The sequence below is a fragment of the Drosophila sechellia genome, chromosome X (genome assembly GCF_004382195.2).
Source record: "Drosophila sechellia strain sech25 chromosome X, ASM438219v1, whole genome shotgun sequence".
In the NCBI taxonomy this organism is placed as follows: Eukaryota; Metazoa; Arthropoda; class Insecta; order Diptera; family Drosophilidae; genus Drosophila; species Drosophila sechellia.
In genome coordinates this window covers 7,943,385-7,956,687 of record NC_045954.1, presented here as the reverse complement: position 1 = coordinate 7,956,687, position 13,303 = coordinate 7,943,385, and the positions used below count along the sequence as shown (strand labels likewise).

Here is a 13,303-nt window from a genome sequence, read left to right as displayed (position 1 = left end):
TAAGGAATTACCAAATAAGTGAAAAATTAAAATCTAAGTGAAACAAAACATAAGGAAGTAAACCCAAATCAATCAGTTAAAAAAGAAAAAATCTTTAATACGAACTATTAAATAAGTGCATATAAAACAAAACTATATACACTCAAAGAAAATATATATCTAAATAAACTCTATCTAAGCTCAACGGAAAATAACAAAAGAAATAAATCTTAAAGTGTTTTCAAGAGAGGAGAGTAATAGACTCCAAACGTAACATAAGTGAAAAATCAATAAGAGTGAATAAAATTTAAATGAAGACAAAAAAAAAACTGAAGATATAAAGTTGAATAAATTAATTAATAAATTAAAAATAAACTAAAACTATACAATACAAAAATAAAAATAACAATAATAAAATTATGAAATAACCGCTACTCACGAAACATCAGCAACTATAAACATTTAAAAACAATAAAAAAAAGAAAACAAATAAGAAACCAACAATTTTGTACTCTAATAAAAAAAAATAAAATGGCAGTAGCAGCACCAAGCCCAATAATGCTGTCCGACTCGAACATGATTCAAGTTGAACGACAAATAAATGGAGTCGAACACTTCAACGGGGACCCACAGACCCTGTATACGTTCATCAGCCGCATCGATTTCATCCTGGCACTATATCAAACGACCGACGAACGGCAGAAGCTCACCATCTTCGGACACATTGAGCGCAACATCGCGGGAGAGGTCATCCGCACACTAGGAGTTACGAACCTCACCACCTGGACGGAACTCAGGACTCATCTGATCCTAAACTACAAACCCCAGAGACCAAATCATCTACTATTGGAGGACTTCCGGAATACCCAATTCCGAGGTAACGTTCGTGAATTTTTAGAAGAAGCCGAACGTAGACGGCAGATATTAACAAATAAGTTAGACTTAGAAAGCGACACTGCAGAAACTACCTTGTATAACCAACTAATACGAACCAGTATAGAAACATTAATTCTAAGATTACCAACTCACATACAGTTAAGATTAGTTAAATGCGAAATTCCGAATTTAAGATCATTAATAAATATATTGCAGGAAAAGGGAATTTATGAAATAGCAACTACATACAAGAACAATACAAAGCCAGTCTCAAATCCCATTAAATCACCTAACAATGCAACTCACAGACAAACAACTAACTACTATAATCATACAACACCATTCCAACCATCATACAACGCCATGTATCAACCAATTCGCCAACCAATTCGCCAACCAATTTCATATATACCACCTCAATTACCCAGAACTAACCCTAATCCGTTTTCCCAATACCAATACCGTCAACTTCACCCTCATCCTAACGTATCTGTTATAGCTCAACCTAGACCATTGAATCGTCAACATACATTTGACCAGAACCGACCAGGACTTAGTTATTCAAACGCACTAAATACAAGAGAAAATATAACGACCGGTGGACCAGCACTAAAGAGACAACGACCGTCTGACAGTGGGCAATCACGTATGAGTTTTGATGAGGCTCGTTACCAAGAAGAATTAGACCAAACTCATCAACAGTTCAATCCTTACATGCATTACGGGAATCATCCCCAATATCCTTTCGATCTTTACATGCCTTACGGGCCGCCCCCCAACAACATCCCGATTTATTACATGCCTTACGGCCCCCCACAACAACATCCGGTTGGCAAACAAGAGATGGCAGAGGCACGAGAAGAGCCAACTGAACCTCCTATGGAATTAATAACAGAAGCTGAAATGGCTGAGAATTTTCGGCCCCAAGCCTCGGAACAAGCCAATTCATAATTATTAAACACAAAGGACTCAATTTAAAATGCTTAATAGACACAGGCTCAACAGTAAATATGGCCACTCAAAATTTTTTCAAATTACCAATCCATGAGATAGCAAAGAAAATAAACTCAAGTAATGGCCAGTTCATTGCACAAAAGAAAGTAACGTTACCCAAAAATAATCTTTTCCCTAAACCATACGATTTTTTGATATATCCTTTTTCAACTAAATACGACTTGATTTTAGGACGACAATTACTTGACGAAGGAGCTACATCAGTAAATTACGGACCCCGTACAGTTACAATATACGGACACGTGCACGAAATGATCGATGCCTTCCTTCCTTCAGAAGAAATACATATTCAAGATATACAGAGTAATTCCTTTAGGCTAGACCACTTAAATTCCGAAGAAAAAGCAAAATTGATAACTCTCCTAAAAGAATTCCAGGACCTTCAATATAAGAAGGGAGACCAGCTCACATTCACTAATAACGTAAAACACACTATTAGAACATCCCATAATGACCCAGTATACAGAAAGCCTTACGGATACGCACCCGGACTAGATACGGAAGTAGAAAACCAAATAAAAGAAATGTTAGATCAGGGAATAATCCGAGAAAGCAATTCCCCTTATTGTAGCCCCATTGTCTTAGTACCCAAGAAAACAGACACCTCCGGACAGAAGAAATACAGAATAGCCATAGACTACCGTAACCTCAATGAAATAACAATAGCAGACAAATACCCAATACCAAATATGGAAGAAATCTTAAGCAAGTTAGGAGGATGCAACTATTTTACTACAATTGACTTAATCAAAGGGTTTCACCAAATAGAAATGGACCCCGAGTCTATCCCCAAAACAGCCTTCACAACTAAGACAGGGCATTACGAGTATACCCGTATGCCATTTGGACTGAAAAACGCCCCAGCTACCTTCCAACGATGTATGAACGATGTACTTCGTCCACTATTAAATAAAATCTGTATGGTATACTTGGACGACATTATTGTATTTTCAGCTTCCTTAGAGGAACATCTTCAATCCCTTAGAGCAGTCTTTCAAGCATTATCTAATGCTAATCTAAAACTCCAATTAGATAAATGCGAGTTTTTAAAACACGACACATATTTCTTAGGACATATGGTTTCTCCAGAAGGTATAAGACCTAACCCGGAAAAACTACGAGCTATAGAAAATTACCCCCTTCCTACTAAGCCGAAGGAGATAAAATCATTTTTAGGACTCACAGGTTTTTATAGAAAGTTCATACCCCATTTCGCACAGATTGCAAAACCCCTAACAACATGTCTTAAAAAGGACAAAAAAGTAGATAGTAAAAACCCGGAATATATTGAGGCATTCAAAAGGTTAAAACTCCTTATTTCTAACGATCCCATACTTCGATCACCAGACTTCAAGAAAAAATTTATACTCACAACAGACGCTAGTAATGTAGCTCTAGGAGCAGTACTTTCTCAAGATGGTCACCCCATAAGTTATATTAGCAGGACACTTAACGACCATGAAACAAACTACAGTACGATTGAAAAAGAACTACTAGCTATTGTTTGGGCAACGAAAACGTTTAGACACTATTTGCTAGGTCGACATTTTGAAATAGCAAGTGATCACCAACCGTTGTGCTGGTTGCACAAGATGAAGGAGCCCAACGCTAAATTAACAAGGTGGAAATTCAGACTAGCAGAATACGACTTCGATATTAAATACGTCAAAGGCAAGGAAAATCATGTAGCAGATGCCCTATCCAGGATTACTATAGAGGAAGCGTTCTTTACTGAAGCTACACAGCACAGCGCCCCAGAAGACAACCAGAATTTAATTGCCCTAACAGAAAAAGCGGTAAATAATTACAATAGACAAGTCATTTTCACTAAGGGACCAGAAAAAGTAAAACAGGAGAATTATTATAAGAAAAAGATCATTCATATTTCGTACGAAACACTCACTCATAAAAAAGCCAAACAGTATTTGATAGATTACTTCGTAAACAACCACAGCGCTTTATACATAGACAGCGACGCTGATTTTGAAACAATACAGGCAGCCCATAAAGAAATTATCAACCCAAGCACCACAAAGGTAATTAGAAGCCTAACTTTACTAAAAAACATTAAATCATATGCAGAATTTAAGGAATTAATCCTTCAATCCCATGAAAAGTTATTGCACCCAGGAATCCAGAAGACTAAGAAATTATTTAGTGAAAACTACTTTTTTCCAAATAGCCAACTACAAATCCAAAACATTATAAACGAATGTCAAGTTTGTAATCTAGCAAAGTCAGAGCATAGAAATACCAAAGTCCCATTTAAACACACGCCAAGTATAGAATTCTGTAGAGACAAATTCGTTATAGATATTTATTCAGCCGAAGGCAAACACTATTTGAGCTGCATAGACACTTATTCAAAATTCGCTACACTAGAGCAGATAAAAACCAAGGACTGGATAGAATGCAAGAACGCCCTGATGCGCATATTTAATCAATTGGGAAAACCGAAGCTATTAAAAGCAGACAGAGATGGTGCATTTTCAAGTCTAGCATTAAAAGAATGGTTAGAAACAGAAGGAGTAGAACTACAGCTAAATACCACAAAAACTGGAGTAGCTGATATAGAACGTTTTCATAAGACCATTAACGAAAAAATAAGAATAATCAATACTATGAAAAATACTGAAACAGACCTGAGTAAAATAGAAACTATACTTTATACTTACAATCACAAAACAAAACATGACACCACGGGACAAACGCCAGCTCACATATTTCTATACGCAGGACAACCTACCTTGAACACGCAGGAACTAAAGAAAACTAAAATAGACAAATTAAACAAAGGTAGAGAAGACCACGATATTGACACAAGATACAGAAAAGGACCATTACAAAAAGGCAAATTGGACAACCCATATAAACCAACAAAAAACGTAGAACAAACAGACGCTGACCACTACAAAATTACTAATAGAAACAGAGCTATGCATTACTACAAAACACAATTCAAAAAACGAAAGAAAATTAATCAAACCCATACCCCGACTCAAATGGCTACCAGTTAGACAACACAGATTCACAATTATATTTTGAAAAGGAAAACAAAGTGTATAGTAATGAAAACAAAGAAATAAACAATGAATGTGTCAACAATATAATTAAGCACCTAAATCCAATCTGTAATTTTAAGCCAATACCCACAAATGAATTAATGAAATATATAGAATAATGATGTATACAAAACTAAAATTAAGAAAAAACAAAATCAGGACACACCACCACAAACTGGAATGGAAGAAGTTCCACTACCCTTACTATATCCATCAGTCCCAGCCCAAGTATAGGCTTATCTTTAAGGGAAGGGAAGTGACGTATTCACGCCAACTCATTACGATAAACAGTTAAACAGCAGTTTCGTCTGCTCTTTCTGAGTCTCTTCTCAACGTAAACATCCAAGAACATCTCCCAAGATTAAACTAACATAATATGATTTTATCAGTTGCTGATCACCGTTTAAAGCTATTTTCTGCGTTATCTACGTGCCGATCGTCACGTAGTCCACTTCACAACCTTGGGAGATATTCCGTTTTTCCTATTCTTTATTTCTGTAACCCATATAGGCCCCTCCTCAATCTTACACACATTCGAAGTTAGTCTTAAGCTGGAAGTTATACTGTATAGTTCAAAAAGTCTTAAACCGATAATTAATAAACGAAAAACGAATTTATTCAATGTTTAATTTATTTCGGAGTTGATCCTAGTTTAAATACGGATCATTTGTTCGGCTTCAAAAATAAAAACTATTTAACTTTCAGCGTTGATCTTAGTTTAAAACGGATCATTTGTTCGGCTCAATAAAACTATTTAACTATATATATTAATCACTATATATATATATTTCTTTTTTGTGGTGTACCTAATTTTGGGAATCGGTAATGTTATGTAACTTTGAGCGAATCGCTTTATTAGTCCCATGTGAATACACTCACTCTTTTGGTCGCATATGCAAATGGGATTGCAGCGTTCACTTTCAATTACCCACATATGTGATTTGCATTTATTTTTATTTTTTTCCCCTTCGGCAACTGTTTTGTTTTTACTTGTATTTGTATTTGTATCTGTATCTGTTTCTTTTATTTTAATGTTTTATTTTTCTCGATTTTTTTCCCCCTGTTTTGCGTAACTTTGATGGCAATTTTATTTATTTTTTTTTTTATTTTGTTTTCAAGTTTATACAACGTTTGTTGTGAGCTTTTCTTTGTTTTATTCACTTTTTACCTTAGTTGTGTGTCTGTGTTTTTGTTTCCACTTTTAGTTTCAGTCCACTATGTTATATAGTTGGTAGTCTACGAGTTTAGTCTACTGGCTCGTGTTGGGTTTGTTCAATTTTTAATTGAATTTTGCGAGCGAGCGCATACTTCCTCATTTTTTGCATTTCGCATTTTGTATCTTGCAAGCTGTATTGTGATTTTTTTTTGTATTTTGTATTTGGTATTTGGTATTTGGGAGTGGCCTCCGGTCACTCAGTTATGCCAATAACAGTGGACTCCACACCATGTGTGATAGAAAGCTGTTTTGATAAAACGTTTTCGTTTTCAATTTCAGTTTCCCAACCAAATCGAGCCAAATACACAGCCTGCAAATAAATGGCTCACATTCATGTTTGCCTCAATGCCACATGCCACACAAACCGGCAAAAAAAAAAAATATATATATATATATAAAAAAATGCAAACAGAAGGAAGGAGAAAAACGGTGTAGCACTTTCCGGGAATTCCCCATCCTGATTTTTTCTCTCCTTCTTTTCCTTTCCATCGAATATGCACTTTCAGCAGACGCAAGAGAAAATCCTACTGAAGCCCCCGCTTAAAAAAACCATGGGAAAACCTAAAAATAGCAATGTTATTTCTCGGAACAAAAGTCTTGGTCTTGCTAATGTCCTTCGGCAAAAAACAATAAGTTAATCCTGTACAGAAAACAACAACAACAACAACGACAAATTGCCGCAGTTGACCTATAATCCCAAATTGGTTTCCAATCTGTGTAGTGGCCTCAATTTCGTAAGGCATTACCTTACATGCCAGCCAAAAATTAATTTCTCAACTAAATTTTGATTTAATTAGTGTTGAAAACTTGAAAAATGTTCCAGACATGTGTCATTAAAACTTCGGAAAATTACGAGGAAATGCAAGGCAAGTGTGAAGAAACTGGCAAGTTTGCAACCGAAATTTCCCGAAAATAACCAAAGAATATATAACTCCTTTGCAAGCCAGAAAAACTTTTTAATTGGAAAAGTATGTTAGATATTCACCTTTTAAATGGAAGCAAAAAAAAAAAAACTCTTGAAACCCTCCCGTTAAATTCGCAAGCAAAGCACCAAGCAGAAAATTTCGTAAAAAAAAAAAGGAAAATCCTCAGAAGCGAATTAACAATTTGGGAAAATGCGAGTCCAATTAAACTTGAAATTGTTACAAAAAATTCCATAAGGCTGTGATCAAACTCCCAACCAGAAATCGGCATGGATATGGAGCCCAGTTGGGCGGGTCACTCACCTTTTTGGACAGTTGGGTGATGTCGACGGGCGTGACCCGGTTCAAGGCCGCCAATCTCTGCAGACGTTCGCGGGCGTGCTCCTCGACGGCGATGACGAAGGCGTCCTGCACCGAGTTGCCAATGTCCCAGGCTGCAAGAGGGAGACAAGTGGATGGAATAATTAATTTGGGACATTAAACATTTAGCAGGCAGCTTAATTGCCCGGGATCTGTCGAGCAGAAAGAGCCCCAAAAATCGACAGTAGATTCGGTCTGGTGACGAAGGCATGCTCTTATATTTAGTTGTTGTACATTAAGTACCATAACTTAGCGTCATAAGCCACCCCTTAATTACAGTTGTATAATTTTAGTTTCCACAGCTATTCATTCCAACAGGATGCCCCATATATATATATTGCATACTTTCCAGACTGGTAACGAAAGCCGCCTGTGATCGTTTTGGGAATTTACGTCACTGACCTAAGCTATGATTTGCGCCATTATGAGAGGCATCACTGCGGCTTAGTCCTCTTGGTTTTTTGGTATTCCCCGATCGCTCATTCGCTGCATTCACGGCGCTCTAAACGAATCATTCGATACATATTCATGAGTGCATTCACGGGCCACAAAAATCCTGCCGCCTGGGAATCGTTTTTATGCCTGTTTATTCTTCTCGTTTTTTTTATTTTTTTGAGTATGTGTGGGTTTTATTTTTTTTTTTTTTTTTGCCAAGGAAGATGGAGGTGGCCAAAAGTTTTGCTAAAAATTTGCTGGTTGCTGACAGTAACGACTACCCCACTGTTCGCCCTGTTCGCCAAATCCACTTTCTCCTTGTCCTTATCCTTCTTCGTCGCCCACTCAGCGTCTCAACTTTTCTTGTCACTTTTATTGCTTTTCGGCTGCACTCCCTTCGCAAAAAAGCAAGCCCAATCCGCCCACTAAGCAACCCCCACCCCATGACCTCGGCTTTAATTTCATTTCGCTGCCCTTGCGTTTTCGGCTGTTGATTGCGTCGAAAAGCGGTGGGCTTTACAGGCAGCTGGGTATGGGGTACGTATGGGGCTAAAGACGTCCTCGATCCGAGGGCGCATCCCACAAGACCCGCCCCCGCCCCCTGTCTCCCGCCCTGATACCCCGCAGGCGTGCCCGGGCAAAAGTGGAGCGCTCGAGCCAGATCCAATTAGGCGCCGCGTTGTCAGCCTCGATGTCGCTACATGTCGTTGAACCGACCGCCCCCTTACTCTTCCTACACTTGGAATAAAACCAGACCTGCATAAGTCGATAGATCAACTGAAAAGATTCAACGTTAAACAATCCTTAAAAGTAAAAAAAAAAAGCAAAAGCATCTAGCACTAACTATACAGAAATTGAATTGTAATTTTGAAATCTTTTCGAGCAGTGTATCGGGTTTTTGCTGCATGTAGACGAAGGGTTGGTGCGGGGGCGTTTTTGCGAGTTGGAGCAACTACCGTGCGTTTTCCGAGCTCCAAGTTTCTGACTTTTAATCTCATTTGTGCGCGCGAGAGAGTATATGTTTGCATGTGTGTTTGTGTGACCCTGTGCGTGTCTCTGTCCGTGTGTTGGTATTGGTCAGAGAACTGCAGCCCGCCACTGGCACTCTACGTCCACCCGATAAACACTCGGTCTCTAGGCACCCCGTGTTTTTTGACACTGGTTTTTTATGTGTTTTTTTTTTGGCAGAAAGTCAAAAAAATTTTTTAACGGAATAAAAAAATGTATAGTTTCTTTATATTTAGGATAGTCTAATTAGATAAAAAAAAGTCGATTTTTACTTTTTTATGCAACACTGGCTTATTGTCCACCTCTCAAAGACAAAGCGGCAAATCACTTTGCAACATTTGTGGTTAATATTTCCTCAGAGAATTAAAAAGTTTAAGGTGGTGTCATGGAAAACAGTAGGCCAGGTATGTTGATTTGTAGTTTAGTAAAATTTTTGTGTAGTTGTATCGTGTTTTGTTTATGTACCTTTTTTACAGTCAGCTTAACAAATGTAGCTGTGTTTCGTGGAATATAACTTTTGTATGGCAAACCACTTCAAAAGAATTTTAACGGCAAGTTATTAACTAACATGTGTATAATATTATACAACTAGTTTCATATGCACCTTTTTGTTCCTTTTTGAAAAAATTACGTTTTTGTAGATGAATACTTGTTTGGGCATGCAGAGGATGCAGTTAGGCAGCATATATTTAAAAAAATTGGTCAGAATAATTTAAATGAATGTTGTATTTCATTGATAAATAAAAAAGTTAAGTCCTTCTTTGATTACATAAGGAAACATTTGCCAGGTTGCAATAGATCGCTGGACAGGTTGAAGAAAAAACACTTCAAATGGCTGGCATCTAGTATTTGTATAATCGCTGATTGGAAAACTCCAAACAAAGTTGGTCGTCCAAAACTAGTTTATGAAAAGGCTAGTGACAGACTTAAAAGAAAATTAGCTTCGGACCTTGCGGATGAAAATAATAATTCTGTACCATTACTCTTGCATGCTACTTCAGTTTCGGCTAAAAAAGGAAATGAAAAGGACATGGCAGTTGTATTAAAAGCAGCTGGTAACAGCGATAATATCAATAATATAATTCTGAGCCCACACAAATGTGGATCAACTGGTCAGAGTATTTATAAGCAACGTTATGAGGAAATCGGTGCTGTATATGATGGATCGCTGTTTGTTACTACAATTGTGCCATTAAAATTAGTAGACAATGAACCAAAAATTATTTGGATCAACAGATCGCCACAATCTATACGGTTTTGTCGTCCTTTAAAAATTGAATTTATTAAGGAAACTCAAGAGCTTATATTAGCAGAAAAAGAAAACTTGGATACCCAGATTTGTAATCTGCACATATATTTGCATAAAATAAACAACATTAAAATATTTGTAAAATATGTCGGTCAAATGACACTAATAGATGGTAAAGTCTTAAACATATTAACATGATGTAACTCTTGCCAATGTTGCCCGATTTGCGGAGCAAAGTCAACGCATTTAATGAATGTGAATGATTTTAATTCAGATATTTTTGATGCTAAATATGATGTTTATATAATATAATTAAATATAGATACAAAATTTTTTTTTTTTTGGTAAGGTAAATATTTTTATGGCATATCGGCCAGATCGTTTATATGGCAGATATTTGAAAGCTGACCAAATCACTTGAAACTTTGTGAATCATCTTGGGGGAAGAAAAGAGTAACACAAACCAAATATTGGTGAAGATAGGTCATCATTTCGAATTTCTGCCAAAAAAAACGCATAAAAAACCACAGTGCAACGTGGTGTTTTTGTTACGAGTAAAAAAACCACCCGAGGCCTGCTGCGCAAGAGCCGTTTGGGTGAGTGGACGCACAGTCAACGATCGGCCGCAGGTCATTTTTTGTAATAATATATAATATAATATATATAATTATAATAATATATAATAATAAGATGAAGGGCATATTTTACAAAGTATTCGACAAAGTCTAGAGCCACGCCGAAAGAATAGTGTGTAAACGTATGGAGTGTAAAACGTATGGAGTTACGCATCTTGTCTGTGACTCGACTATCTGCAAGACCACCCGAGTATTTTTAGAAACACCCGAGTATTTTTGGAAACACCCATGTGTTTAACGGTAAACCCACAAGTGTTTTTGTCACTCATCCCTTTTTAGGCATTTGTCTTTTTCTGACTGTTTGTCTTCTCTACCATCCGTTATGGGTGCCGAGTATGATCGGCACCCGCGACGCAGGGCACCGTATTGATTCGGGTGCGCGCACAACGGGGTGTCTTGTCTGCATGTGCAGACTGTGTGTTTGTAAGTACCCGCGATGTGCGTGGCGGGTAGCACCCGCACACAAAATTGTTGGGTGTGAGTCGAGTGGCTAAAAATGCCACCTTTGCAGTTCTCTGGCATTGGTGCGCGTGTGTGTGTGTCTGTGTGTGGATGTAAGCGGGTGTCCATGTGTGCGCCGTTCGCTTGTGTCATTCATTTCCGCGACACCGCCCCTTTCGGCATTCCTCTCATAAGTCTTGACATGCCGTGTCAGTCGAGCGCCTCTTCAAGTCCGGGCAATTGCGATTGCGATTCCGATTAAGTTCATGTCCGTCCGGAGAAAAAAAAAAAAAAAAGGAAAAAAAAATAGAGAAATGGGTGGGATTTTGGGTGCTGGTTGGTTGAGGGGCTGTTGTCAAAGGGCGGACACCCAACACCGAACATCGAACGCCGCCCCATTGACACATGCAAATGCTCGTAATCGAGTAGCAAGCTGTTGACGTAGTCATCACAGGTGTCCATTACTGTCCGTCCGGTCCGTTTGTCGTCCGTCCGTAGTGCCTTGTTCGTTGTCCACTCAGCGTTGTCCATTGCCCGCAATTTGTTGTTCTTTGAGCCCGTTGCTCTCCGTTGTGTTGAGTGTTTGTGCAATATTATTAACCTTAATTAACCATTAATAGGTCTTGCGGCGCGAGAAGACGACAGGTGAGACCAAAGAGGAGAGGGTAAAACAAGGGCATACTCCATCTATCAGGCAGTTTAACGAGTTTAAAGTGAACTCTTACCCTACATATTTGTACCATTTTGATTGAAGTTGAAATCGATTAAAAAAAAAAAAGAACAGTAACCTCCTGTTTAAAAAAAACGGATAAATAATTTACTTTGTGGTCACTCATTCACTTTGCAAATAATATTTATGATTTAAATCCGATCTGCGTACACATCTGTCATTTCGACCAGAGTTTGTCTCCACTTTATTCGCAAATAAGAAAGGGAATGGTGCGTTTACTATCATTTTGCACATTTGTGTGTGTCGCTGCGTAGAGTGCATAAACATCAGCTATTTCAACAAAGTGCTGTTTGTTGCACCATTAAGTAAATAAACCTCAACGCCTTAATTATGGTGTGTCACAAAGAGAAAACTAAAAGATACATAACCTAAAGAAACTTAAGTAACGAAAACTTCAAGCCATCGCTTTCTTTTAGCTTTAAAGTAATTAAACAAATTGTATGCCAGATGCAAGATGGATTATTGGAATTTGTTTATATAGAGTATTGCCACGTCGAGTTGTATTGCATTCTCTGACGCGTCTCTTGTTACCCCGCTCGTGTGGCACTTCACACATTCCAAGAGTAACCGAGGAGCCAAGGTGATGGGGAAAACTACGCCGTTTAATGGGTCTATGGGTCTGCACTGGTATCTGGGCGTCTTGGATCGCAATGAAAAGTTGCGGAGTAGAAGGGACTTTAATTGCCCGCAAGCAAATCGATAAACAATAAACCAAAGTGCACTCAAATTGCAGAAACCACGCGAGAAGTGCCTGCAACATGCAGCAACCGATGGCATTCGCAACAATACACGGATGTACATATGAATGTACATGGATGTACATACAAAATGATGGGTGAAAAGTACCCGCCAACTTCCTGATTTTCCAAACTGCAGGTGGAATTGCCGGAATCAGCGCTCGGTGGAATCGATGGATTTCAATTGGCAGTGGGAGCGCAAACCGCAAATCGAGCTATGCGAAACTTTCTGGCGGATTGGATGTGTGTTTTTGCCGTAGCAGCCTAGCCACCAGTAAAATCCCGATGCTCGTGGTATATTTAACCAGAATAGCCAACATTGTACAATTTTGTAATATCTGTCTATCGAATGGAGGAATTCGCTATTTAAAAGCATAACAATGAGTATTAAGTGAGCAAGTAGCAAAGTCTCATACTTCTTATACAAGTTTATTGAATTCCCAATGAAGGCCAGGCAAAACAGCAAACTGTCTGCCATTTGATGTGATTCTTAATTCAGCTTTTGTTGCTTACTTTTGGCCCTGGCCTTTAGCACAGAAAGAGTGAGCAGCAAAATAATAACAAGGAAAATAGCAAAAAGATACAAAAAAAATAATGAAAATATAATAACAATGGTCGCTCGTCGCTCGAACGAATTT

General features: G+C 38.1%; 1 protein-coding gene across 6 annotated transcripts in view; it reads right to left on the bottom strand.

The window, feature by feature from the left end:
- LOC6620189 (MAGUK p55 subfamily member 7) overlaps positions 1 to 13,303 on the bottom strand; it is a 64,320-nt gene that overhangs the window by 34,912 nt on the left and 16,105 nt on the right. For all 6 annotated transcript variants that reach the window (XM_032726626.1, XM_032726627.1, XM_032726616.1 and 3 more), the window contains one exon: positions 7,374 to 7,504. In XM_032726626.1, coding sequence (XP_032582517.1) covers positions 7,374 to 7,504 — 131 coding nt within the window. The remainder of the gene's footprint in view (positions 1 to 7,373; positions 7,505 to 13,303) is intronic.